General features: G+C 46.4%; 2 protein-coding genes across 3 annotated transcripts in view; one reads left to right on the top strand and one right to left on the bottom strand.

Annotated features, from left to right (window-relative positions):
- Positions 1-373: 373 nt before the first annotated feature.
- Positions 374-23,301, bottom strand: RAB2B (RAB2B, member RAS oncogene family). 2 transcript variants are annotated; one of them, XM_061588141.1, is made up of 9 exons: positions 22,628-23,301; positions 20,260-20,331; positions 17,240-17,307; positions 15,063-15,145; positions 11,651-11,743; positions 8,188-8,299; positions 4,336-4,404; positions 941-977; positions 374-786 (listed from the first exon to the last, which is right to left on the bottom strand). In XM_061588141.1, exons 1-9 carry the CDS (start codon positions 22,671-22,673, stop codon positions 734-736), a joined length of 633 nt encoding a protein of 210 aa, XP_061444125.1. In that variant the 5' UTR covers positions 22,674-23,301; the 3' UTR covers positions 374-733. The 2 variants fall into 2 exon arrangements, with proteins under 2 accessions (XP_061444125.1, XP_061444127.1); XM_061588143.1 differs by lacking the exon at positions 11,651-11,743 and having other exon boundaries at positions 374-977.
- The window catches only part of TOX4 (TOX high mobility group box family member 4), a 27,582-nt gene continuing 23,184 nt past the window's right edge, over positions 23,004-27,401 (top strand). Inside the window, exon 1 of the mRNA XM_061588139.1 lies at positions 23,004-23,480. Coding sequence (XP_061444123.1) covers positions 23,475-23,480 — 6 coding nt within the window. The 5' untranslated portion in view covers positions 23,004-23,474. The remainder of the gene's footprint in view (positions 23,481-27,401) is intronic.

Below are 27,401 nucleotides of genomic sequence, written 5' to 3'. Positions count from 1 at the left end.
CCTATGGGAAGCCTGCAAGAAGGACCTGAGCGCAACGGCGCTCTCCCAGCTTGCGTTTTCCAACAGCTCGTGTTCAGAGGCACGCTGCTTCTATGGTGTAGGTCGGATCTCTGCCCAAGACTGACCTGGTACAAAGCAGTTTCCTTTGTTTATTCCAGCTGCCAGAGATACCATCTCTTGCCCTCAAAGGAGGATCTTACTGCAAGCAGGACAAGTGGTTTCTGCACTTGTTGGTCGCTTCTGGTAAGGACCTGCTGTGGCAGAATGTGAAAGAACTGAACAGAAGTGACAGAAAATATTATATACCTCAGAACTGAGTCCTTTCCCATATCTTTTCTCTTCCTTTGCCCAGTATATAAAGACACGGCAAAGATTGTCGAACGCGGAAACATTTAATACCAAGATAAAACAACAGTACAGTATAGCTTAAAATCTAAGATCAGGCAGAGTGGCCTGGATGACACACACACACTGGGGGTCTGTGAATCCAAAGCTGGGGGAGTGGAAATCTTCAACAGTGGGAGAGGAAACTGCTGATGGTGGGGGGGAGGGAAGGCAGATTAAGGGGCGAGGAGGGAACCTGGAAGCACCCTTCCCCTATAAGGAGGTGAAGAGAGATCCCCAAATTGGAGGCATTCAAAAGAGTTGCTAGTACCTCCTCCCCTCCTGGCCAGAAACAACTCTAAGTCCAGGATGACCCCAATCTCCACATTAGGAGAGAAGAGGTAGGCTGTTATGGGGTTGAGAGAAGGTTGGCTTGGAAGATCCTCTTCTCCAGCATGATGCCTGAAATTGAAAAAAAGAGAGAGCAAGGAGGCATCTTCCCATGTGTTCCCAAGCCTCAATGGGCCTAGCTGGATTTCAAGGGAAACTCAGCAGCAGCATGACCGGTCTCCAGAGCCTTGAGGACCCTGGCAGACAGGGGATCCGGAGTATGCACCTGATGGTTGCTGGGGGCCGATCCTGATGCCGTTTCCCTGCAGGGGGAGGAATAAAGGGGATCACATGACAAACATCCAAAGGAAAACCAGAACTGCTTTGACCACCTTCACGTCACCATCTGTGACTCCAAACCCATTCTGGGAAGCTGCGGAAAGAGATTGTCTCTCTAGGCAAGGGGTAGCCAGCCTAGTGCTCTTCCTGATGTTGCTAAGCTACAGCTCACATCAGCCTCAGCCAGCATGGCCAGATGGTCAAGGATGATGGGTATAACTCCTTAGCCCTGATGAGAGTTCTAGTTCAGCAGCACCTGGAGGGCAAAAGTTCCCCACTCTTGGTCTAGGGGAGTGGCTGTTTCCTCCAAGAAAATCCTTCAAACAGAGCCTTTAAAAAGTTTGAGCGTTTGAAGGGTGAACGAGAGAAATCACGTTATGTATACTGGCTTGACTAGGAGTCAGGTTGGAACTGGGTAATTTTAATTCAATCACATGTGAATGAATCTTTATTGTTCAGAGCCACAGGCCACCACAATTAAATACATTTATGAGGAAAATACAAAAAACATATTAAAATACAAATCATATTACAGTAAAACGCAGTTCAACAACATAGAGTAGAAAAATATAAATACATATCAAATAAAATTTCCACTCCTGAGCGGTAGATACCCTGACCCACCTCAGGTCTTAATGTATAGATGCTACGGTCAGGATAACACTGGGGCATCCACCAGGTGATTTTGGTTTCTAAGTCTTACTTTTCCTGCAGCTAGAGCAAATTTTGGCACCTGAGTGGTTATAAATATGTCATTGCCTGCTAGCAATCATGTACTTGATTACTTGTTGTCAGAAAGATCTTGATCTTAATTTATCTTGTTAGAAAAATTATCCGCCACCTTTATCCTTTGGGACAGGATATACTAGGCATTTAACAACAAAAAACCCACAAATTGCACACACTGGAGAATTATGGGCAGGCAAAAAGAAGGCAAATTATTGAGCTCAAAAGGACATATCTGTTTGTTACGCTTATAGGCTCACCTTTCCTGCAAGGAGCTCAGGCAGTGCACACAGTCTGACCCTTTTTTTTAATCCTCACAACAACCCTATGAGGTCAGTCAGGTGGAGAGATAGGAGAAGGTCCAACTTCATCTACCTAGAGTGCTTCATGACCAAGTGGGGATTTGAACTAGGACCTCCCCCATTGTAGTCCAATACTATAACCACTACACCACACCGTCTCAGTTTATGACAAGCCTGCCACGGGGGATTGACAACCCCCCTTGTTTTTTCAGTCCCAGACTGGTCAACAGAAATAAGAGGTTTATTAAGCTCTTTGCTGGGTTTAATGCAAAGAAAAAGGGGGAGGAACTATGCCCTAACCAGCAATCAGAACAAAATTATACAGAGAAATTAGGATTTTTTTAAAAGACCTCTAGTGCTCAAAACTATGAGGGGGAAGAATGAGCAGCCCTTAATGAAGTCCACAGCTCCCTTCCCGAGTTACTCCAATTGTAGCCTTCTAAAAACAGGAGCTAGAAGAGGCATGCCCCTACCTCTGTAATTTAAGCTCAGAAGAAGGACCACCAGCAGCAGCTCTTCATAAACATACAAAATGTATAACAGCACTTCTGCTATGACCTCAAAAGGGTTTTCAGTACAATACAAATGTGTATTAGCGGACGTATCACTTCCAAAGAAAGATAATGCTCATGATGGATGATGCCGACAAGGTTCTATCCAACATAAATTAAAAGCCAAATGGATTGAGGCCCTCTTCAGCTTGGCCCTCTCCATCTGAATCTGAAAGAGTGAGATTGCGTTTTTAAGCCGGGGTGGGGGAAATGGATACAGTCAGGGGCTGGATCCTTTTCTCCCACCTCTCCTCCGCACAGGCTAGGTTTGACAGGTGGGTGGCACTGCCCACCTGCCAATCATCTGATATCACAAGCGACCTGATTTTGTGCTTGGGCTGTTTGAAATCAAAAAGTGTGGGCAAAGGCACAGCCCTGCTGTCATGGCTGTGGTGGAGACTGCTTGGCAGGGTTAGGGGGGATAGAGAGGGATTAACCAATGTTGAGGAAGGGAATGAAGAAATCACGGAGCAAATGGTTCCAGAAGCCTCTGGGCCTGTGAATGGAATTGCAGAGAAAGGCACTGAGGCACCTCCACATCTATATCAGTCAGTGAAGAGTCTTTCCTGGCATCCGGTAATGAGCCGGCCCAGACTGATAAGGCAGGTTTCCTCAGAAGGAGAGCTGACAATCTCCAAGGTCACTTAGAAAAGCCCAAAAAACAACTACAGTAAGAGAAATTCTCCTCTGCTCCTAGAAAGAGCCTCAGCCTTGTAATATAGATTGGAACATGCTAGAGTTAGCCAGTGCAAGTAGTGTGCCCACCCCCTCTCTTTTATAAGGATTTTTTTTTTAGGGGGGGGGAAGAATCTTTGTTGCAACAACCCTCTACTGTTGCAGCCATGCCTACTTCCATATCCTGATTCATGCCTAGAATGTCTAATGCTGTGGTCCTGTACTGACTTCTGGAATAAAACTTTTTGCACAACCCAGTCTTCGAGTCCTGAGTCTTTTCTGGTTGGGAGTCAGGACACCTGCACTTTGGCAGTGCCAAAACAATCAGCCCACTGGGCCTAATTAGGCCTGCAGGCAGGAGTTCCCCCACTGCTGTTTTAATGAATAGACCCGAAGGTTCAGTCCCCAGAATCTCCAGTTTAAAGAATCAGGTACAGATCAATAAGTAGTCTGTGTTAGGTTATCATGCTAAACAACCATGGTTTAGCGCCATGTGAATGAGTCTCACCTTCTCCCAGGCTTGTGTACTCCCCGCTCTCCCTCTCACCACAAGCAGGAGGAGCATGGAAACTTTTACTTTTTCTTAAATGCAGCTTCTTTTCCTCTCAACAGACTAACTATGGTTAGTTTCAACAAGCCATCTTCATAGCCCCTAGTTTGAAGTTGCCTTTTTGGAAACTAACCATAGTTAGTGTTAAACCATGATGATCTCGGTTTGGATGAATCAACAAGCTGCATTTCAGGGAAAGCAAAAGCTGTCAAATTCCTTCTCCTGGCCATATGAGAGGAGATGGGAGTGTGCGAGCTCAGGAGGAGACTAGGCTTGTTCACATAGCACTAAACCATGGTTTACCATTACATTCTAATGTGACCATATAAGGCAGTTCTCCACATTCACTAGAACCTTAGATTTTAATTTGTAAAAGTTTTATTTCATTGTTATTGAATACAAATCACTTTGCAAATTTTAAAGCTACCTGTACTAACACACACACACACTATCACCACCTATCACTCCTGTCCCCCAATCACAAAATTCTGGCTATAGGTTCAATGGCATTCCAGACAGGCTTTTAGGTCTGACTCACCTCATTGGCAATGTCAAACTGACCCTGCTGTATCTTGCTATAGATGGTTTTAGCTGTGTTGAGAAAGGCCTGGAAGAAATAGATAAAAGGGGAAATGTTTTTTAAAAACAAACAGCAAGATGGGTAAATGATATAGCCATAAAGGTAAATTTCTATTCTGGACACCCAATTTTCTGTGCCCCATATTGGGAGAAGAGAGTCTGCAACTGGCAGAGAGGGGCGGATGTCTGCCCTCTTCTAAGCCAATCTGTCCCATTCCCTCTACTCACCCTGGTTTTCTGTTTCTCTTTATCCATTCCCAGTCTCCACTCTGTCACTGTTGAGCATGCTCAGTCCTCACTGGCCGGTTTTTGCAGAGGTTGCCCACTTGGGTTTTTCTCTTCCTAAAGATATCTTTAGAGTTCTTCGGCAAACTAAGAGGTTTTCCTGAGCCTGGTGATCACCTCCCTCTTCTATGCGGACGGTGTGGTTTTGGCTACAAAAAGATGGGCACTCAGGCCCTTGAACATTGCCAACAGAGGCAATGATGCGGGCCCATGATATATGCAGACAAACCAGTCTAACGAAGACTGTACCCTCCTAGCTGTTGGGTGTCACAGGTAGCTGCTTGCTAGCCATGGCAGGAAGAAGGACCTGAGTACCAAAGCATCCACACTTCTCTAAGCACTGAGTTAAAAAATCAGGCTCAGGAACATAGCAAGCTGCCTTACACCGAGTCAGACCGTTGGCTCATCTTGCTCAGTGTTGCTTACACTGACTGGCAGCAGCTGTCCAGGGTTTCAGGCAGGGAACATTCCCAGCCCTACCTGGAGAGGCTGAGGATTGAACCTGGGCCCTTCTGCATGCAAAGCAGATGCTCTGCCCCTGAGCTGTGGTCCTTCCCTAAGGCTTGTTGGTAAACAGCCAGTTCCTGAGTCACCCAACAAGAACGACCTTCAGGCAACCAGGCAGAGAAGAGGGAGAGAAGTGGGTTCTTTTTCCCTCCTCTCTCATCCTGACCACATCCTACAAATGACCAGCTATATACGGCGTGGTAAGGCGGGCTAGCAATGCCGCCCCTCTCCCATTGGCCGCTGGACTTTTTTCCCCCCAGCTGGACTGAAAAACTGTACACATAAATGGACCTGGGAAAGTTGGGTGCAGTCCAGGAATAAGCATGTCTCCAATGCCAGTCACACAGGCCTAAAATGCAGACTTGGCACTGGTGTGGAAGTCAGAATTCTCCGCTTCCGTTTAGAGTTTCTGGCCTTCGTGGTTGTTAAGATAGCCTCAAAACTGCATGGGCGATGGGTGGCAAAATCTCAAAAATCAGGGCTGAGCAGGACTTCCAAGGACTTCGGAGCCTGCCCCGAAGAGCTGCAACTCGGTAGTGGCGGAGCATCTAACTTGTATGCGGGAGGTCCCTGCAATCCCTGGCATCTCCAGGTACGGCTGGGAGAGAACCCCGTCGGAAGTCCTGAACAGCCACTGGTCAATCAGTGTAGAGAATTTTGTTGTTGCTATGTGCCTCCAAGTCGATTTTGACTTATGGCAACCCTATGAATCAGCGACCTCCAGTAACATCTGTTATAAACCACCCTGTTCAGATCTTGTAAGTTCAGGTCTGTGGCGTCCTTTATGGAGTCAATTCATCTCTTCTCTGGTCTTCCTCTTTTTCTACTCCCTTCTGTTTTTCCCAGCATTATTGTCTTTTTCTAGTGAATCTTGTCTTCTCATGTGTCCAAAGTATGATAAGCTCAGTTTCATCAATTTAGCTTCTAATGTTCTGGATTAATTTGTTCTAACACCCAATTATTTGTCTTTTTCGCAGTCCATGGTATGCACAAAGCTCTCCTCCAACACTACATTTCAATTACTGAGTTAGGAAGACAAGTAGTCTGGCTCAGTGTGGCTTGTGTCCAATGTTAATCCTACTCAAGAGTAAACCCTCTGAAATGGAATGTTTCCATTTCTTCATTTATTTGCAAGACGCTTAGGAAAACAGATCCCGTTAGATAAGGGGAAGGGACATGGCTAATTGGTAAAGAAGGATCCTAATCCAGTTCCTAGCATCTCCAGGTGGGGATGGGAATATCACCTGTCTGAAATCCCAGAGAGCTGCTTCCAGTCAGTGTAGACAATACTGAACTAGATGGATCAGCGGCAAAGGTGGTGGAGAAGATGATTGTAAAACAATTGCAGGTATTGCTGGATGAGACTGATTATCTAGATCTATCACAACCTGGATTCAGACCTGGTTTCGGAACAGAATCAGCCTTGGTCACCCTGATGGATGACCTTTATCGTGACAGAGACAGGGAGAGTGCGACCCTGTTACTTCTGCTCGATCTCTCAGCAGCATTTGATACCATTGACATGGTATCCTCTTGGACCACCTCGGTGTGATGGGCACTGAAGGCACTGCCTTTTGATGGTTCTGCTCTTACCTTCAGGGTCATGTCCAGAGGGTAACTCTGGGTGAATGTTCCTCGGCCCCCTGGCATTTGTGCTATGGGTTTCCGTAGGGTACTATTCTCTCCCCAGTGCTATTCAAAATCTATATGAAGCTGTTGGGAGTGGTCATTAGGAGTTTTGGAGCAAGGTGTCAGCAATATGCTGATGACACGCAGCTCTGTTTCTCCATAACATCTGAATCAGAAGAGGCTGTGATCGTTCTGGATCGGTGTCTGAATGCTGTAGTGGACTGGATAAGGGCCAATAAACTGTACTTGAATCCTGGGAAGATGGAGGCTCTTTGAGTAGGTGGTTCCCATGTCCAGGAGATAGTCAGGTTACCTGTTCTGGATGGGGTCCATAGCCTTGGGGTACTACTGGATTCATCTTTGTCGCTAGAGGCCCAAGTATCATCTGGGGCTATGAGTGCCTTTTACCAGCTTTGTCTGGTTCGTCAGCTACAGCCATTCCTGGACAGGGACAGCCTGACCTCTGTAGTCCATGCATCGGTAACCTCCAGGCTGGATTACTGCAATGTGCTCTATGTGGGCTGCCCTTGGCCTTGGTTCAGAAGCTCCAGCTGGTGCAAAATTCAGCGGCCAGATTGCTGATGGGAGCATATGGCTGACATGTGACACCACTTTTAAAGCATGTGCACTGGCTGCCCATCTGCTACCAAGCCAGGTTCAAGGTCCTTGTATTTACTTACAACCCCCTAATCAACGTAGGTCCAGCGTATCTTAGGGACCGCCTGAACCCTTATATCCCAGCTCGATCACTGAGATCTTCTGCAGGAGCTGCTCTGGTTGTCCCCTGGGTTGGTGAGGCTCATTTAACATCGACACAAAATCGAACCTTCAGTGTCATTGGTCCAGTTCTTTGGGATGCTCTGCCAACAGAGATTAAGCAGGCGCCTTCTGTTTGAACTTTTAAGCGTCTGCTGAAAACCTTTCTGTTTCACCAGGCTTATGCAGGCAATTAAGGACATGTTCTTTTTTACATCAATTGACCTTTGTTTTAATTGTATTCTTAATGTTTATATATAGATATATATACACACATATAAATATATACATACACACACACACATATACATACTGTATAGAGTATATATATACATACACACACACACACATATACATACTGTATAGAGTATATATATATATATATATATATATATATATATATATATATATATATATTCTATGGTGGTGGTTGTTTTAAACATGTTGTAAACCGCTTTGATGTTTTTAACTAAATAGCGGTTTACAAATTTTTTATAAATAAATAAATTAGGTGTCTCCTTATGCTCCCTTGCATACGGCTGGCAGGAGCAGAATAATTGTTATACAAATGCTTTCCCTGCCCAAAAGGAGACGGGTCTAGGGACAGGCAAGTACCCAGAACACCTTTCTTCACCTCTTCTACGTTGGCTGCCGTCTTTGCAGATGTCTCCATGAAAACCATGCCGTGTTCCCGGGCAAAAGCCTCCCCTTCTTCCTTCTGTACAGCTCGTTGGTTCTCCAAGTCACTGCAAGTAGAGAGAGGCTATTTATTTTTCCTAATATCGTTTATGAATCCTCTTCCATCTGAAGTATCTTGGAGCAATTTCACAATAAAAAACATTATATAAAAACAACTGCATACATATAAAAAGAGTTAAAACAGTTTCAAAGCCAATACAGATGCCAGCTGGGATAAAAACCTTCACTTAGAAGGCTTGTTGAAAGAGGGAAGTCTTCAAGGGTAGGACATTTAGGAGGAGGCCAAAGCACAAGAGAGAAACATGCACGCACATGCATCTTTGCCCCAATTATAAAAGCATAAAAAGGATCTGAAAGTCATCTCATCCACCTGTCTGCACTGAGCCCTCTTGGATGCACCCCAGGGAGAAAAAAGAAAGAAAGAAAAAGTTAACAATGCTTGAGATGTATCAGTCAAATTAAGGGAATACTGTATGTATATATGGCACCAGCATGCTGCAATGAAAAAAAATAAGGAGTTGGTTATGGGTGCTGGAGATGAACATTCAAGATTTCTTATCAGACACAAACATCACTGTGTCTTGGGCAAAGCCCATTGTGACAGTTTTTCTTGTACTTTCACATTTATTTTCATTCCTGTAACCTGAGAGCTGGCAAGCGTCAGCCACCCAGCTCCTGCCAAGAGGAAATCTAATGATTGACACAAAACAGCCACCAGCACCCAAACCTAAGACAGACGTTCAACAGCCTGCACCTCGTTCCTAAACAATTATTCCAAAACCATGTGCGTGGTTCAAATGCCAGCTGACCTGCAAAGATGTTTCTGATTTTTTCTCCCTGCTTCAAACAGACCCTGTAGCTCAGTGGCACAACAAAAGCTATTGGTTCAGTCCCTGGCACCTCCAGATAGATATGATTTATTATTGTTGTTATTATTGTTGTTATTATTTCACTCAATGTACTACCTGCCCTTTGTCAATAGGTGCCAGGGCAGGTTACAACTATTAAAATCCAATAATAAAAGAGTTAAAACACATTATAGACATAGGGTGGTCCTGAAAACACATATTTCAGGTGTCAAAGGCCAGAGCATCGGTTATGGTTATTATACAATATCATATAATACTGGGGTAGGTAGCCCAATGGTCTGACTTCATAAAGCAGAGGTAGGGAGTCCCTTTTCAGCCCGAGGGCCACATTCCCTTCTGGGCAGCCTTCTGGGGACAGTGATGGGTGGGGCAATAGGCAAAAGCGGGTGGATCAATGAACATGGATTTTACCTTTGTACGGTAGGCTAGTTTCTACACACACACTCCTCTCTATCCTCTGTCAGGCAAGCAAGGAGCATTAACGACACGTTCCGGACCAGCAAAAAACGCTCAAGGGGTGTGTGTAGGAAGGCCAATGAGGGGTGTGGCCTGAGGGTGAGTCCCAAGGGCCAGACTGAGATGCCTAGAGGGCCGTATTTGGCCCTGAGCTTGAGGTTTCCTGCCTCCTGTGTCATGCGGGCGCTCCATAGGGTGTGAGCACAGAAGACGGTAAAAACACAGATGTAAAAGATCAAACCTTGCCGCCCTGGGCTCCTGCTGGGAGGAAGGGTGGGATGTAAACCAAATAATAAATAAATAAACGAACTGGAAATCACATCATCAGCTAGCCAGCTACTATACAGCTATGAGGAAGAAAGGGAAGAGACAGCAAGATTCCGAAGACTGACTGTTGAGACTCACGACCAACCAATCAGCCCCTCCTAAATTCCATGAATGAAGAGCCACCCTCATATTGGAAGGAGGAAAGGGAGACACAGCAAGGCCCATTCTGCTGGACAACTCTTAAGATGTACAACATCCAGCCAATTGCGAGTTATTTATTTATTTATTACATTTACATACCGCCCCATAGCCGAAGCTCTCTGGGCGGTTTACAGCAATTAAAAACAAATACACAGATTTTAAAACACAAAAAACAATTTAAAAACACAATTTAATTTTTTTTAAAAAACAATTTAAAAACACATGCTAAAACGCCTGGGAGAAGAGGGAAGTCTTGACCTGAAGCCAAAAAGATAACAGTGTTGGCGCCAGGCACACCTCGTCAGGGAGATCGTTCCATAATTTGGGGGCCACCACCGAGAAGGCCCTCTCCCTCATTGCCATCCTCCGAGCTTCCCTCGGAGTAGGCACCCAGAGGAGGGCCTTCGATGTTGAGCGTAGTGTACGGATGGGTTCATGTCGGGAGAGGAGTTCCGTTAGGTATTGTGGTCCTAAGCCGTGTAAGGCTTTATAGGTTAAAACCAGCACCTTGAATCGAGCTCAGAAACATATAGGCAGCCAATGCAAGTGGGCCAGAATTGGTTTAGTTACATGCCTCGATTCCCCCTCCCTCCTCTGTTTGAAAAGAAAAGGCAAGCTGTAAATACACATGTACTTAGAAAATTAGATTGATTAAAGAGAAGTTTTGTCAAACTGTACAGGTACGGGTTAAACTGCAGATTAAGAACAAAAAAAGAGGCCCAGTGGATCAGACCAAAGGCCTATTGAGTACAACATCCTGTTTCATGCAATAGCCCCCCCAAGCTGTTGCCCCCCACCCAAACAACGGTCGTCCAGTGGCACGCTGCCTCTGAAAACGGGGGCTCTGCTTTGAGATCCATCTGTGGCTAGTTAATTCTGCCCTGAGTCAAGATTTGACCCTCAGGACTCTGTTCATAGGAACGTAGGAAGCCGCCTTATTCTGAGCCAGACCCATTGCTTCGTCTACTGTAGGTCACCATTGTCTGCGCCAGGTGTGGGGAACCTTTGGCCCTCCAGACGTTGCTGAACGACAACTCCCATCCTCCCAGGCATTGACCGTGCTTGCTGGGGCTGATGGGAGTTGGAGTCCAGCAACATGGGGAGGGCCAAAGGTTCCCCGGTCTTGGGTGTACACTGACTGTCAGAGGCTTTCCAGGGTTTCAGGCAAGGAAACCTTCCCAGCCCTACCTGGAGATGCTGGGGACTGAACCCGGATCCTTCTGCATGCAAGCGCAAGGCAAGTGCTCTACCACTGAGTTACAGCTCTTCCCTATTCTTCACAACGAGGCTGTTGAGGGGATGAACCAAGGGCATGGGACAACTCACACCAATGATGACACGGGGCGACAGCGGAGTGCCGCCAAAACGCGGCAGAGCTCTAATTGAGGCAGCCTAATCCGCCGCCATCACTAAACCTACCTTTGGCCTAGGCAGAGCTTGGAAAAGTTACTTTTTTGAACTACAACTCCCATCAGCCCCAGCCAGCATGGCCACTGGATTGGGCTGATGGGAGTTGTAGTTCAAAAAAGTAACTTTTCCAAGCTCTGGGCCTAGGGTGGGAAAGGGGTTGGGTGGGGAAGCAGCACTAGGGAAACACATGGATACCCTTTATTGCCGATAAGCATGATCACCATGGGGGAGCTGGCATGCTGCCGGGCATTTTCTAGCCAGGAGTACAAGTGGTTAAAGGTCTCTCGCCTGCAGAGAGTAAGAAATAAAAGGTCAAAGGTGTTGAGGGCAGACAGTGAGAGCAAGCCCCACTGCTTGACCCGAGCTCATTTGAGCCAGGGACCCTTACAGCTGTCGGGAGTAAAGCAGCAACAGTGATCTGAATCACTAGGGGGTATAGACAGAAAGGCAACCTAGTCTTCCCTTGCTGATTCCTTCCTTAGTAACGACTTATGTGCTTGTTTCTTTCTCAGGCTTTGCTTCCTTCCTTCCCTTCCTTTCTAGTCAGTCAGAGATCGTGTTTGTGAGTGCGAGCCCCATTTTATTTATTTATTAATAAATATACTTGTATACCGCTATTTCATTAAAAAACTTCAAAGCAGTTTACAAGTTCAAAACAAAACCCCGTACAGTAAAAATATTAAAAATACAATAAAAACAAAGGTCAGCTATTGCAAAAAGATGGCTCATGATGTATGGCTCTACAATGGCCAACATGCATGTCTGTAGTCAAGAATGACTTTGTTTCCCAGTAGTAATAAACCTTAAGTTTCTTTATACTTTAAACCAACACTTACTGTACTCCGCTGCAACATATATCAAACTCCAATAATGGGTTACCATGGAAATCCGCAGTGCAAAAATTAAGAATGGGCAGCTCTTAGTATGTCAGGGTGCTCTTCAATTTCTACCAAGTAACCACAAATACCTCCTTCGTATTTTGAGTCCAGGGGAGGGTGTGTGTCTTACAATTCAGGCCAACCTGAGCCCTGTTCACTCTCATTTTTTGATCTCCAAATCTGACCACAGCTATTAAACATCTGCATATACCACTGTTGTCCTTCATATGTTTGGGACTACAAATCCCATCATGCCTCACCATTGGCCATACTGGCTGGGGCTGATGGGAGTCGGAGTCCAGTAACATCTGGAGGGCCGTAGATGTCCCCCTCCCATCCCTGATGCATGCAGTTGCCTCTTTTCTTTCTTGATAAGGGTAGAAGGAGGGAAAAGGCAGAGCACAGAAGGGAAATAAGGAGCAGAGTTTCCAGAAAACAGAAGAGTGGAGAGTAGCACACTTAAGCCCTGGAAGCTCTCACCACCCTTTGTGACTTTAGTGTAGCACATCCCAACTGTGTTTTAACTCCTGTACTTGGGCTGGTGCCCCAAGTCACAGCTGCTGTGCTCTCCCGAAATCGTTCCATGGGACTGACATTTCAGTGCAGAGGCATCTTGAATGCAGAGGATCAGGTAAGACATGTTCCAGTTTAGTAAGATGCTAAGCCTTTGTACAACAATGTTTATATGTCCGCTCCACAGTATCTCTGCAAGGGAGGAGGATGGGCAGATGACCAGAACAATTAGGCTCCGCCTCTGTGACCATGGCTCCACCTTCACTTAGCTGCCCAGCCACCCCACCAGGTGTAGCCGTCACTGTCCACCACTGTGCCACCCAGTGCATGTGTAATGGACCGGGAGGGGAGGAGGTGTGCAATCCACAAGCCTCTCGCCCCTGGTTTTAGCTGACTGATGCCCTCTTCCTGTAGCTTTCTAAAATAAATAAATAAATACAATAACAAAGGGGGTCAAGATCCCCAAAGATCTTAATCAAGAGTCTGAAGGCTCTCTGGCTGTGCTGGGGCTTGAGCATTGACACCACTGCAAGCCTCATTTTTTGGCTTGGAGAAAAATGTGCCAGTCTGTGCAGAGAGCCAGTGCACCCAGTTTGCTGTGCACTTAATTTTAAAAAACACGTGTTGTTAGATTTAAAAATAAATAAATATACAATCTTTAACCAATGCATTAAGCACATCTCAAAGCTGTTTGTACTAATATTATATAAAGATTAAATGCATCTGAAGAGAAGTGTGTTTTGCCCTGCCGGTACACTGAGAAATCTTCCCTATGAAAGACTGATTAAATGTGTTACAATGATGTCTTCCATACATTTTAGTTATTGTTAAAGAATTATTCCCTTCAAATACATGTATCTTGATATTAGATCAATAGCAAAAGAAAAGCAACACTTGTCTTCCACCTTTGGCACTTACACAAGTTGTTAGTTTGGACAGAGGAATACCTTTCCCCAGTTCGGGAATGCATAACATGTTCCACAGTTTAGGGCAAAAGATTCTTGAGGCTGTAAACATAAAGGATTCCAACTTCCAGTACTGTAATACCTCAGTTAACAAAGTAGATGCGTTCCTAGATATTAATTTAACAGAAATCTTGGTATCAGAGGTAGGAACAACATGGAAAGAATAGGAGTAGGTTCCTACACCTGCTCCAAGATGGTGGGGGCAGCTTCAACGGGGGCTTTAAAGGGTGCCTACCTGGCACCCACCCACTCCCACTGCCCTCTGTCCCCTCCTCTGAATGTATTAGATCCTTCCCCCCCCCCACCAGCCCTGGGAGAAAGCAAGAAGAACAACAGTAATAATAATAATAATGCTTCTAAGTAGTTTACAAGTTTGACATTTCCAGCAGGTTGCACCATATGTGCTTGTGATGTTCCTATATTAATGTATATATGGTAAGTGTTGGTTGTTTAGAAGATACATGGTAAGTGGAGTGAAAGAGGAGGGGGAGTGAATGGGCAGTAGAATGCGAGATGATTGGCTGAGTGTTTAAAATGGCTGACCGTATAAAAGGAAGAGAGAGTGGAATCTGGAAGGTGGTGGTGGTGGTGGATGATGTGAATGGAGTGGGTTGGTTAGTGGGGTTTAGAGAGTTGTTTGCCAGGAGAGAGTGGAGAAGGAGGGGGGTGGAATTCGGATTAGTATTGAGTAAAACCATATGCTTATGTGCCTTAAGAAGAAATCTTGTTAATCTTGTTAGCTTTGTTACCTTTAATAAATACTTAATTTGGTTTACCAAAGGCCTGATCCTTGGCTGGGGTTTCACAGACCAGAAGGGAGGGTAAGGTAATGACCAAGGCTGAAGGGGAACTGTAACAAATGGTGGCAGCGGTGAAGAGAATAACAATACCAGTATTCAGAGTCTCTGGGAATACTAGTATTAGGACGTGACTGGTGGTTGCCTAGCAGGGGGATCTGTTGAGATCTGTGCTAGAGCAGGGACAGAAACCATAAGAGAGAGCGGTCCGGACTGGTGGAGTCCCTGGTGGTGCCTAGTGACAGGCAGTAACCACGAGCAGGTAGGAACCTGACAGGGAGAGCCAGGGAAGGACGCCTCACAGTGCTCAATATTTTTAAGAAGAATTCTTTATATTTGATGCTTTTCTGGAGCTCAAAGCAGTGAGCAGAACACAAAAACCCTTCCCCTAAGTTGAACTCTGCACGGCACATTCTTGGCCGCGCTGATTCATAGACCCATGGTGAGGGCTCACCTGGTGATGTCGTAGACCAGCAGTGCACCGGCTGCGCCCCTGTAGAACTGGCGGGTGATGGGGCGGAAGGCTTCCTGTCCATCCTTTGGAGTGGGAAAGAACCAATCAGCGAACACACAGACAAACAGAGCTACCCCCTTAAGCTTAAACTGTCAGCTAACCATGCCATACGTGTGGCATGCCATCCTCTTCTTCAACATTGGTGATAGATCACTTGGGGCCAGTGTCAGCATCGTTGAGCACCTGCCAGGGCTCATGTCCCAGGGGGGACACTATTATTATTTATTTATTTATTTTATTAAATTTATATACCGCCCCATAGCCAAAGCTCTCTGGGGTCGGTCTCTCTCTCTATCAATCCTTGGAGCCTCTGGGCACAGCTGTTCCTCCTCCTGCTTGCTCACCTGCCCTCTACGAGCAAGCAAGCAAAGAAAGGAGTAAGCAGTAACTTCTGCACACCTGTGTTCTCCCTCTGGGAGATAGGGCGGACTGGGGCCAGGGGGAGAGGCGAGAAGGAAGCATGCGCACTCTGGGATGGGGGCAACTACAGGCATCTTGTCCAAGCACCCCCTCAGCTTAACCAATGGGGGTTCATTTCCTATAATTTCAGAGCCTCACTGATTCTGCACCCCACCCCCCACTGCTGCCATGAGAACTGGAACCTTAAACAGACATTAGCTGATGTCCTCAGGGTTACACGTTTGTGCAGCGGAACCTCCTGCAGCACGGAAGAGATGCAGTATTGATGGCAATGGAGCAGCAGCTAGATTACAAGAAAGGCATCTGCGCACCACATGTGCTTACTGACCTTTCCCCGTCCGCGCACTCACCATCTCTGCCTGAAACACCAGCTCTCCACCCCAGGCCTTCATATACTAGAGTCCCAGAGCCACATTCGTGCCATGCCCTTAAAGCAGGATCATACCGCTTTAAGATTCATGGCTTCCCCAGAAAATCCTGGGAACCGTCATTGTTAAAGGTGCTGAGAGTAGTTAGGAGACCTCCTCACAGAGCTATAGCTCCCAAGAGTGGTTTAACAATCAACCCTTCTTCCTAAGGAACTCTGGGGATTATAGCTCTGTGAGGAGAACAGGGGTCTCTCCTCTTGGCACCCTTAACAAACTACAGTTTTCAGAATGCTTTAGGGGAAGCCATGACTGTTTAAAGTGGTATAAGAGTCCTTTAAATGTATGGTCTGGATGTGGTCCTGGTCTCCTAGCCCAGCCTTCCAGCTCGCATTCCAAAATCAGGACCCCCAACCCCATCCTCCTGAAATTCCAGCCTCTCTCTTCTTCCAGTTCATTCCCTTCTTCCTTCCAACTCCACAGCCCTGGCACTGTCAGCCAAGCAAGTATTTCCTGATTGGCAAAGAGGAACCTGGGGGGGAATGTGACCTGAGAGCAGATGCCTGGTAGCAAATGGCTGCCCATTTGCTACCGGGCCAAGTTCAAAATTCTACTCTTGGTGTACAAAGCTCTATACGGCTTGGGCCCAGGATACCTGAAAGACCATCTTATCCCTTATATACCCAGTCGATCACTGTGCTCTGCAGGTGAGGGCTTCCTGCAGATACCATCTTATCAGGAGGTCAGCTCTGCACAACATAGGAAACGGAGCTTTAGTGTGGCGGCACCTACCCTGTGGAATTCCCTCCCCTTAAATAGTAGACAGGTTCCATCTCTGTTATCTTTTCAGCGCCTATTGAAGACCTTCCACTTTCAACAAGCTTTTTAAGTTGAGACCTTATCCCAGTCTGTGTCTGTGTTGGAACTGCTTTTTAATATGTTTTAAAACTTTTTTTTTCTTTTAAAACCAGTATGTTTTTAAACTTTTTTTAAAAAAAAGATGTCTTGGAAGCTTTAAAAAAAATGTTTTTAAAGATGTTTTGTTTTAATGTATTTTAAAGTCTGTTTTATGATGTTTTAAAGTGTTTTTAGTGCTTTTGTTTGCCACCCTGGGCTCCTGCTGGGAGGAAGGGTGGGATATAAATAAAATAATAAATAAATAAAATAATAAAAAGAAACCAAAAAGGAGGACCCAAATGGAATACCCTCCAGTCCCCACCATCGCTATGGGACCCTCCAGTCCCCACCATCCCTATGGGACCCTACAGTCCCCACCATCGCTCTTCCACATACACAAGGGATCGAGGACCAAAGGCTTCTAGGCATGCTCACCGAGTCCCATATCTGCAGCTTGATCTTTTTGTTGTCAATGGTGACCATCCGTGCCCCAAACTCCACACCTGGTGAGAAAATGGAAGAACAGGAGAAAGCTCCAGGGGGACAAGCCAAGCAGGGCATGGCTAAGTTTCCCATCCCCTGACCCTGCCTTGGTAATATTGCCAACGATCTTCAGCCTATATTGGGAGGGGAAAGTGAAGGACAGGCAGAAATCTAGAGAAAGAGAGAGAAAATACAGGAAGGAACAGATGGAAGGATTGGATGTGGGCAGAGGAAAAAGGCCTGTATGAGAATGCCCGGAGGGTTAAATGAATCTAGAGAGTGATATCTAGAGGAGAGATGGGGAACCCAGTGGAGGCTGGTGGATCCGATGTCAGTGGGGCAGTGAATCCGCTCCAGGTTTTACTCCGAACTTTCAAGGAGCTGTCCAAGGTGCTCAGTTTGAAAGTTTGGATTAAAACCCAGAGTGGATTCACTTCCTCACTGACATTGGAGCCACCAGCCACCATTGGGGGAACCTTTTCCAGCCTGAGGGCCACATTTCCTTCTGGGGGCCACATGCCAGCAATGGGAGGGGCACAGGCAAATGTGGGTGGAGCAACAAATGCAAATGCTACCTCTGTACAGTGGGATGGTTTCTACACACACACTCCTCTCTGTCCTCCATCCAGGCAAGTAAGAAACAAGATCAGAGTTCGAGGACACATTCGAGCCAGGCAGAAATGCTCACGGAAGGTGAACTTGCGGGCCAGTGAGAAGTGAGGCCTCGAGAGAGCGGGTGGTGTGGGGAGATTCCTGAGGGCCAAGTAGAGGAACTTGGAAGGCCACGTTTGGACCCCAGGTCTGAGGTTTCCAAACCCTAGCCTAGAGAGGAGAGAGTGCAGTTGCAGTATCTCTGCATGATCAGAAGCACAGGGAGGACAGAAATATGGGGGCAGGGATAGGTGTGTGTGTGTTTGGAGGGCCAGCTTGAAAAAGGTTCAGTCCTGTCATCTTCAGGGGAAGTAAAGCCTTCCCAAGCGTTGCTAGAAGATCTCTACTTGCAGCAGATGTAGAGAACCTTTGGCCCTCCAGATGCTGTTGCATGACAACTCCCATCAGCCTCAGCAAGCATGGCCAATGGCCCAGGATGGTGGGAGTGGCAGTTGAGGAATATCTGGAGGGTCAAAGGTCCCTCATATCTGAACTACAATGACCGCTGGTGGTTTGCATTTAACATGTCACCATTCCAACAGATGCACACACATATAGATTGCATTTATCGTGCTTCCAGGATTCTGCCCTGCATCCTTAACAGCCCAATCCTTTGTAGAAATCAATGGCATTTGGTGCATCTAAGGCAGGGCAGGGGGCACCAAAGTGGCACCTGGACTTCTAAGCAGAGCTTGGGAAATTCACTTTTTTGAACGACAACTCCCATCAGCCCAATCCAGTGGCCATGCTGGCTGGGGCTGATGGGAGTTGTAGTTCAAAAAAATAACTTTCCCAAGCTCTGCTCCTAAGGCTACAGAGGCCTTCCCTGGCGTCTGCAGGGTTCCCTCCCCCACAGAAACTAGGCTTGAAAGAAGCATTCTGCTATAGCTGATAGACTAGGTGACACTGCATGTTTGGAGGTGGTGGGGATGGTGCTCACAACAGTTTATTCTGTCTGCAAATATGGGGCCAATTTTTTTGGTGACGCCTGATCTAAGGGTCACAGTGGATTAAGATCAAATCTTGCCACACTTGACACTAAGCCATGGTTTGTTTAGCCCAAGTGTGGTTTGTTTGGCCATCCGAACCCAGTCCAGAAGATTAACCATGCTTTGTTTCCTGGTAACACATCACAATGGTGAGCTCTTTCCCTGCTCAGATGGTGGATGCTTATCCTGTTCTAGATGGGGTTACACTCCCCTTGAAGGAACAGGTTCGTAGTTTGGGGGTCCTTTTTGACCCTTCCTTGTCGCTCGAGGCTCAAGTGGCCTCGGTGGCACGGAATGCATTTTACCATCTCCGCTTAGTAGCCCAACTACGCCCCTATCTGGACAGTGATGATCTCGCCTCGGTTGTTCACGCTCTGGTAACTTCTAGACTGGATTACTGTAACGCGCTCTACGTAGGGCTGCCCTTGAAGACTGTTCGGAAACTTCAGCTAGTGCAAAATGCGGCAGCCAGGCTGTTGACAAGGACCAATCAGTCTGCGCATATAACACCTGTCCTGGCTCGCTTGCACTGGCTACCTATTTGTTTCCAAGCTAGATTCAAGGTGCTGGTGTTGACCTATAAAGCCTTACACGGTGTGGGACCGCAATACCTTGTGGAACGCCTCTCCCGCTATGAACCTACCCGTTCACTTCGTTCAGTATCTAAGGCCCTCCTCCTGGTACCAACTCACCAGGATGCCCGGAGGACTGTTACTAGATCTAGGGCCTCTTCTGTGGTGGCCCCCGAATTATGGAACAGCTTACCGGAGGAAATATGCCTGGCGCCTACAGTTCTTTCTTTTAGGCGCCAGGTTAAGACCTGGCTATACTCCCAGGCATTTTAATGTTTAATGCTTTATGTTTAATGTTTTTAGTTTAATGTGTTCCTTTGTTACTGATTTTATTCTATATTTTATTTTAATCTCGTTTTGTACACCGCCCAGAGAGCTATTAGCTATGGGCGGTCTAGAAATGAAAATAAATAAATAAATAAATAATGTGAACTATAGGTTGTTTTAACTGTGGTTTGGCATTATCTCCAAACCCAACAGGCTTGCTTAACTATGGCTTGTTTGACTCCCATCCCACCCCAGCGCTCAACAAGCTACAGCAGGATGAGCTGGAAAACAAACGCCTGATATATAACGGATGGTGCTGTTATAACGTTTCTGTACACTCTCTACACTCCCATGATCCCTCCCCACCACCCAACTGTGGCTCATCCTGTCCCCCCCCCGTTTTGTTTCTCTGCTCCCATTACATGCACCAGAAACTCCTCCCCCTCCTCTAGAACACTGCGTAAGAAACACCTTGGACCCACATGGCTCTTACCTATGGTCATGTCATGTGTAGCTGCGAACCGTTTGTCTGTGAACTGTAACAAGAGGCATGATTTCCCAACAGCTTTTAGGGGGAAAAAGATAAAAATACAATCAGAATGTTGTTGGGGAAAACCAAAGCAACCTATGACTGACATACAAGTTACATGGAAGCCTCTGCCAGGACTCCTCCAGATGTGCTTCTGATTGTGCATTCATGATGATTTGTGTTCAAGGTGATATCACGGTGATTATGTGCAATCCCACTTTCAATACTGTTTGCACCTGCAAAAGCTTTGAGGCAGACATACTGCTTTGTTTCCAAACAGCGCATGTCCTGTAACTTCCTGCTGAAATCCTGGAACTTTTTATATCATAAATGCCCGTTTATTTTTTGGTCCCACATTTGCTGTGCTACGATGCAAGAATGCCCCACCAGATGACAATAATGCCCTAACATTGAAGATGCATCACAGAACTAATAAAATGGAACTGTGTGTGGATAGTCCATCACTAATGCACTATTATCGCATAAATGACATGTTGCAGAATACCCCCGCAGCTTCTCCACTTTCTCTTAGAAGTTTATTTGTTTTAGTACTCTTTGGGACAAATAGTTCCTGCTGTATGCCACTGTCATGCAGATTTTACGCTGATGTTATGCTGGCTGTATCGATATTGTTTTAAATGTGTTTTGCTAACAGGGAGAAAAGGCAACTAGATCATCCCAAATGCCTGGCAGAACAAGAATGTATTTTCTATTCACCAAAAGGCAAATGAGCTTCCTATGGTATAAGCCCAGTGCTGCTACTGAAAAGGCCCTATCTTGCATCCCTCCCCTTAACTGAACCTCAAAGAGATACACAGCAAGACCTCCAATGATGGACGCTGGGGCCAGGCAGGTTCATAAGGGAGAAGACTGTCCTTCAGATAGCCTGGTGCCACATCATTTAAGGCAGAAGTGAAGAACCTGTGACCTTTCAGGTATGGCTGGACTCCATCTCCCATCAGCCCTAGCAACCAGCATGGTCAACATTCAGGGACGATGGAAACTCCAAAAAACATCTGGAGGGTCAGTAATTGCCTGTATAATCTGGAGCTGGAAAGACAAAGAGAGCCTTTATTTGTTTCACTTCCCCACTTTGGTCAGCAGAAGAGAAACCACTTCCCTCTCTTCAGTGCTAGAACACACATCTGTGCCAGGGGTGATCAGCAGCACAACTGAGCAGGTTTTTTTCTCTTCCTCTCTCTTCTATACTGGCATTGGATTCTGAGTGCTGTAGGACTCGCAAGAGGATTAAATAAATGAAATAATGTGGGTCGTGTGCATGCACTTTTCAGGATCTTGGCCTCAGAGATTAGACCATATCACCTCAGCCTTGTGCATGGGAAGACTTTGTAACAGGAAGAATTGTGTGTGTGGGGTAGACACTGTATAATCGATAACATTAGTGCCGTTTATCCTACTTGGAAGATCCACATTAGAAGTCTGAGGAGAGCCAGTTGAGGCAAGCCATCAATCAACATAGACCTTTTCAGTTATGGTCAATCAAACAAGCCATTGGCCTGATCCAGCAGGTTCTTCTTATGCTCATATGTGTTACTTGACCTCTGTAATTCCCTCTCCATGTCTACTTGCCAGGAGCTCAAAATCCTTCTTCCTACCTAACTTTAGTTTTTAACAAGGGTTACTGTTACTACTGTTGCAACAAAATGCAACAATACTACTGAATTATAAATTGTCACCATGGGTTTTATTTGTTTAAATGTGTGCTGACCTTTTACAGCAGTGATTTTATACCTTTGCATTATTAACTACATCCAAAATCCATGTGATTTAGAAGTGAGGGAGGAGGGATTTCCCCCCCCCCAAATACACAAAACAGACAGATCCAAGCCTTTCCCTATTATGGGCTCCCACACCAACCGCCCAGTCTTATGCATGTTTACTCAGAAGTAGGTCCACAGAGTTCAATGATGCTTAGTTCCAAGCTGTTGTGCGGCTGCTGTTTAAACTGTTGAGGAAACCTAGTGCGTGTTTTTATATGATGTAAGCTGCCTCAGATGGGCTGTATCCATAAAGGCAGCCTAGAAATAATTTCAAAAATGAAACAAATAAAAGTGCATAAGATTTGTAGCTTCAGCGTCCCAGGGCAAGAAAGTGTTTCTTTTACACAGCTCCAGAAGTTTCATATCTGTAAAATGGGATCAACGGTGTTTCTCCTCACAATATTGTTGTAAGATCACACACTTTGTATAACACAGTTAAAGTGTCAATCACATTAAATAACACATTACTATAACCAACAATATAACCCCCACGTAAGGCTTGACCCCCTGGCCAAAAAGGGTGACAGCCCCTCACTGCCCCCCTCCCATACCGCTGTCCCCGATGATGATGTATTTGAAGATGTAGGCACAGGACATGGCGCCGAAGCCTCACTTAAACCCCAGCCCCGACCTGGGAGAGTCCTCCAAAAACCGCTCTAGCTCTCTCTACAGTAGCCATCTCTACTGCTCTTGCGCCTCCCTCTTGCTTGACCTTCTGACGCTCTGGTTTTCCTTTTCCGGCACCTTCTTAATTATGCCGGTAGCCCCTGGACCCATGAAGTATCAGTCCCTTCCGTGGTCGTTCTGGCCGGTCCCTCGTTGGCTGAGGCCGCATTTCCTGTGTTGCTCTAGGCACCCTGGAAGTATAACTCCATAGTCCTCCTTTCCCAGCAAAAAACAAACAAACAACCCAAACCGTTAGGCTTCTGCCAAACCGTCTCTTTTACGTCACATCCGGAGAAGACACCGAAGCTGGTCTAGAACTCTAGTTCCCTTTCCTTACGCTAGCGTACGGACGCTCTATCATGGCGTCGAACTCCACTTGCCGCTGCTCCGCGCTACTCAATAGTCTTTCTCGACTCCACACTCGTTCGCTTTAAAAGGTTCAGGCGAGTGCGGGGAGAGATCGAGATCCCGCCACTGCCGCCTGCTGGGGGGGAGAAACTATCGCGTTATTCTCCCTCCTTCGGTTTCACCTCAAGTCAGGAAAGAGTTAACTTTACTAGTTTAGGAATCAAGCCGAACGCCGGGCGGAAGTGACGCGTGTTACCAGCCCTAGGTTGGGTGGGCGAAAGTAGTTTCCGGTTCCGGTAAAGAAGCTGGGGAAGAAAGAAGGGGGGAGGGGGAGAGTGCGGTGGGGTCTCCCCCTCTCTTCGGCGAGGTTCTCGCGCCGTGGCCATGGAGGTAAGAGGGCAAAGGGGGGGGTAGGAGCAGGGGGTGGTGTGTGGGTGCGTTAAAAGGGAAGGAGAGGGGTGAGGTCCCAATAGAGTGGCTCTGCTGAGAAAAGGCATAACGGGGGTCGAGGAAGAGGATGTGGTCGGGCTTTGGGCGTGTTCCCCTCAGACTGCGGGGAAGGGTCAGAGCATCGGCTTCGCATCCAGAAGGTCCCGGCTTCAATCCCCCGATGGCATCTCCAGGTAGAGCTCGGAGAAACCCCCTTCTGGAAACTCCCGAAGAGCCGCTGACAGTCAGTGTAGACAGTTCTGAGCCGGATGAACCAATTGCATAAGGCAGCTCCCCGTGTTGCTATCGGGTGCCTTTCGTTCCCTTGCTCCCTTGTGGGCCACTTAAAAGAAAAGAAGTATGGAAGGGGGTGGGGGAAAGTCAGTCAAGAAATCAGTAGTAGGTTAGGACTGGGGAGGGCAGTTATGAGAGAACTGGAAAAGGTCCTCAAATGCAAAGATGTATCACTGAACGCTAAAATCAGGATCATTCAGACCATGGTATTCCCGATCTCTATGTATGGATGTGAAAGTTGGACAGTGAAAAAAGTGGGTAAGAGAAAAATGAACTCATTTGAAATGTGGTGTTGGAGAAGAGCATTGTGCATACCATGGACTGTGAAAAAGACAAATAATTGGGTGTTAGAACAAATTAAACCAGAACTGTCACTAGAAGCTAAAATGATGAAACTGAGATGATCATACTTTGGACGCTTAATGAGAAGACCTGATTCACTAGAAAAGACAATAATGCTGGGGAAAACAGAAGGGAGTAGAAAAAGAAGAAGGCCAAACAAGAGATGGATTGACTCCATAAAGGAAGCCACAGACCTGAACTTACAAGATCTGAACAGTGTGGTTCATGACAGATGCTCTTGGAGGTCACTGATTCATAGGGTCACCATAAGTTGTAATTGACCTGAAGGCACATAACAGCAACAACAATATTGCTACCCCACTCTTCCATTGCCAGCGGCTCTGGTTTCCTTCACCTCCTTCCTCAGTTGCTATTCCTATGAGACTAGTTAGAGAGAGCATAAGGCGAGCTGGATCAGGTCAGCTGGACCATCTTTTAATTCCTTAACCTGTTTCTGGTAATGGCTAGCCAGTTGTCTTGTGGGAAGCCCACAGGCAGAATTTGGAAGCATACTGCCTTTTAGTGCAGAGTTCCCCATTAGCTTCTAAGGCTAATAGCTATGAGTAGCCCCATTCTTAATGAATTTAACCCAGATCAGGGATATAAATTAATGGGGATAATTGAGGAAGGTTATACACGGAGTTGGGGGGGGGAGGAGGTTTGGAAGAGTGAAAGAAAGGGAGTTGCGTGGAGAGGACATGTTCAGTGCAGTAAGGCATATGCTTGTTGGAGGGAGTTGGAAATGCAGGGAAGTGGTTCATGGTTACAGCTAAGAGGCACAGAATAGGGGTGCATGTGAAGAAGATCCTGATGGAATGGCGATAACAAAGATCCAATTGGACAAGGTTTTGGGAAGGGCACGGTGAATGAGAAAAATGTCCTTAGGGGGAAAGGGGTTGGGAGAGAATCTATATAGTGTGGGGATGAGAGTTCCATCATGAAGCAGGTTAATACTTATGGAGTTCATTTGGGTGCATGAAGGTGAAATTTAAATCTTTAGTTGGATTGTTCTCAGGTAGGCAGAGGCTTATCCTTGTAATGGAAAAAGTCTGGCTGATAGCTTTTATTCATGTCAACTGTTTATTTTCTGTTGTGGGCACTTTCTTCCTAGCAGTGCCAATAACTTGGGTGAGATTGCTCTTGGGGAGACCTGTTTGAAAATGAACCTACCCGACTCATGCACGGAAATGGAATTTGTCTTCTAAAAGCTCCCTTCTGTCTATTTTGACTCTCTTTTCCCCCTATTTGAGATAAAATGTTGAGTAGCGTATACTTGTGCCCATTAAAGCTTCCGGGTGGTGTGGTGTAGGGGGAAATCTGTTGAATTCCATTTGTTTAGACTTGATTCTCCGGAGGCTGAGAAAGAAATTTCACCCATCTCAGGATGGATTGCGTAGGAACTAATTTTGTGTGTACCTGTGTTCTCTTCAGCTCAGTTTGTGTGAGCTATCTGTATTCCTCTGTGACCACATTGTAGTTGCACACTTCTGCTCACTTGTGTGTCATCCTTTTGTCATGTTTTGGTATGGTTTTTTTACACACGAAGGGCTTGATGTGTGTGTTGAGAGGGGGAGGGAGAGAGGGAGAGGGAGGTCTTGGCTGGGACAGGCAGTTTGGTCTCATGATCCTCGGGCTCTTCTGAAGCTATTATCCCATTGGAAGTTGTGTATCAACTTTAGCCTTGCACATGCCTTGGCCATCCTGGTGCCTCCAGAGGTTTTGGACTACAACTCCCACTAGCCTCAGTCTGAAACATCTAGAGGGCACCAGGTTAGCAAAGGCTGCCATGAACCTTGTTGTATCCAGTGCTGCTTATGTTATCTTGAGATACAGTTGAGCTGCATGTTAATTGTGGGTTATTCCTCTCACAAAACTGCCTTTTAAAAGCAACATTACAAAACCGTATGAGGCAGTGAGGTCACTGTTCATCAGCTTGGGCAGGGCAGCTTGGGACAACCTGCATCCAAGAAGTACCCTGGAGCATGTGTTTGGGTTGAGGTCAACGCTCCACCCATTCAGTTCGCTTATTGCAAGGTCCCTAAGTGTAAAATGCTTTCCTGACGGTTAAAATGGACTACAGGCAGTTCTACATTGTGTATCCCCCTTTTTCTTTCTTTGCAACAGACTCTCTGCATGTATTGGCCTGTGTGCAGGGGGCTACCTTGTGTAATTCTGGCACTGTAAAGTGTCAGGAAGTTCTGAAATCATCTTTGTCCTTGGCTCTGTGTGCGTGGGTGAACAGGAACCCCGACGTATGTTCTTGCCTTCCATTTGTAAGTCTGTGCCCTGTTGGGATGTATATTGAGTCAGACCATTTGCTCCATCTTGCTTAGTATTGTCTAGAACTAGGTGTGGAGTGCCTTGGGCCCTCCAGATGCTGCTGAACTGCAACTCCCATCAGCCCTAGCAAGTGTGGTCAATGGCCAGGAACCTGCACGCTGTGCTCTTGCCATGAGACAGAGTTGGGCATCTCCTTGTGTAAGGTTGCAAGACAACTGCAGCATGCTTTCTCCCACATTGGCTACTCAGCATCTGGGGCATCAGGGTAGGAATGTTCAGGAACGAGACATGAGACCCGAGCGCACAAACTCCAGTCTGAGACTCTGCGCAGATACAGTGCTGTTCAACGGGAAAGGCTGGACCTTCGATTGAATCCCTTTCTCAGGAGCAGGGACGGTGTCTTCCCCGCTCATCTATTTGGTCTGAGGAACATGAACATACAATACTGTCTTTGACTTAGTCAAACAATAGGTCCATCTAGCCCAGTATTTTCTACTCTGACTGGCAGCAGGTCTCCAGGGTCTCAGACAGATGAACTGTGGCCCCTTCCCTAAAATTTTGGTCTGTGTTTTTCCACCTTGTGCATGAAACTCCCAGTGAAATTAGCTGTATCCCTTGAGCTTCATCCAGGGGCAATTACTGGCCACATGAGGAAAAAATATGTATTTTTCAGGCTGTAGAGTCAGGAACTTGGTCTGCATGATGGTTGCACCTTCATCACCTCCGTGTGTCTTTATTCCCTATGCCAAGCTTCATCCTCGCTGTCCTGTAGCATGTGAACCTGCCCTTACGTCACAAGATGTGAACTGAGGGATGCCTTTTAGAAGAAAAGAATGCCCTGGCCCCTTTACATTAACTGTGACTTCTTTGTGAAGCGTTTTGAGGATGAAATTGCTTGCATCCAACAGGACCTCGAGTGGGCTATTATAGCAGGTGAATCTGAAGAGGTATCCAGAGCACGGTCTT

The sequence above is a fragment of the Rhineura floridana genome, chromosome 11 (genome assembly GCF_030035675.1).
Source record: "Rhineura floridana isolate rRhiFlo1 chromosome 11, rRhiFlo1.hap2, whole genome shotgun sequence".
In the NCBI taxonomy this organism is placed as follows: domain Eukaryota; kingdom Metazoa; phylum Chordata; class Lepidosauria; order Squamata; family Rhineuridae; genus Rhineura; species Rhineura floridana.
The sequence above is the reverse complement of the archived record's forward strand: the minus strand, read 5'-3'. Positions and strand labels throughout refer to the sequence as shown.

What these genes read in the sequence shown, in the direction of transcription:
- RAB2B (XM_061588141.1), bottom strand. Translation starts at nt 22,673, where the DNA reads ATGTCCTGTGCCTACATCTTCAAATACATCATCATCGGGGACAGCG. An exon ending in AGCTGCAGATATGGGACTCG is followed by an intron (nt 15,146 to 17,239) that starts GTGAGCATGCCT and finishes CCCACTCCAAAG; the next exon opens with GATGGACAGGAAGCCTTCCG. An exon ending in CGGCCCCCAGCAACCATCAG is followed by an intron (nt 787 to 940) that starts GTGCATACTCCG and finishes TTTCAATTTCAG; the next exon opens with GCATCATGCTGGAGAAGAGG.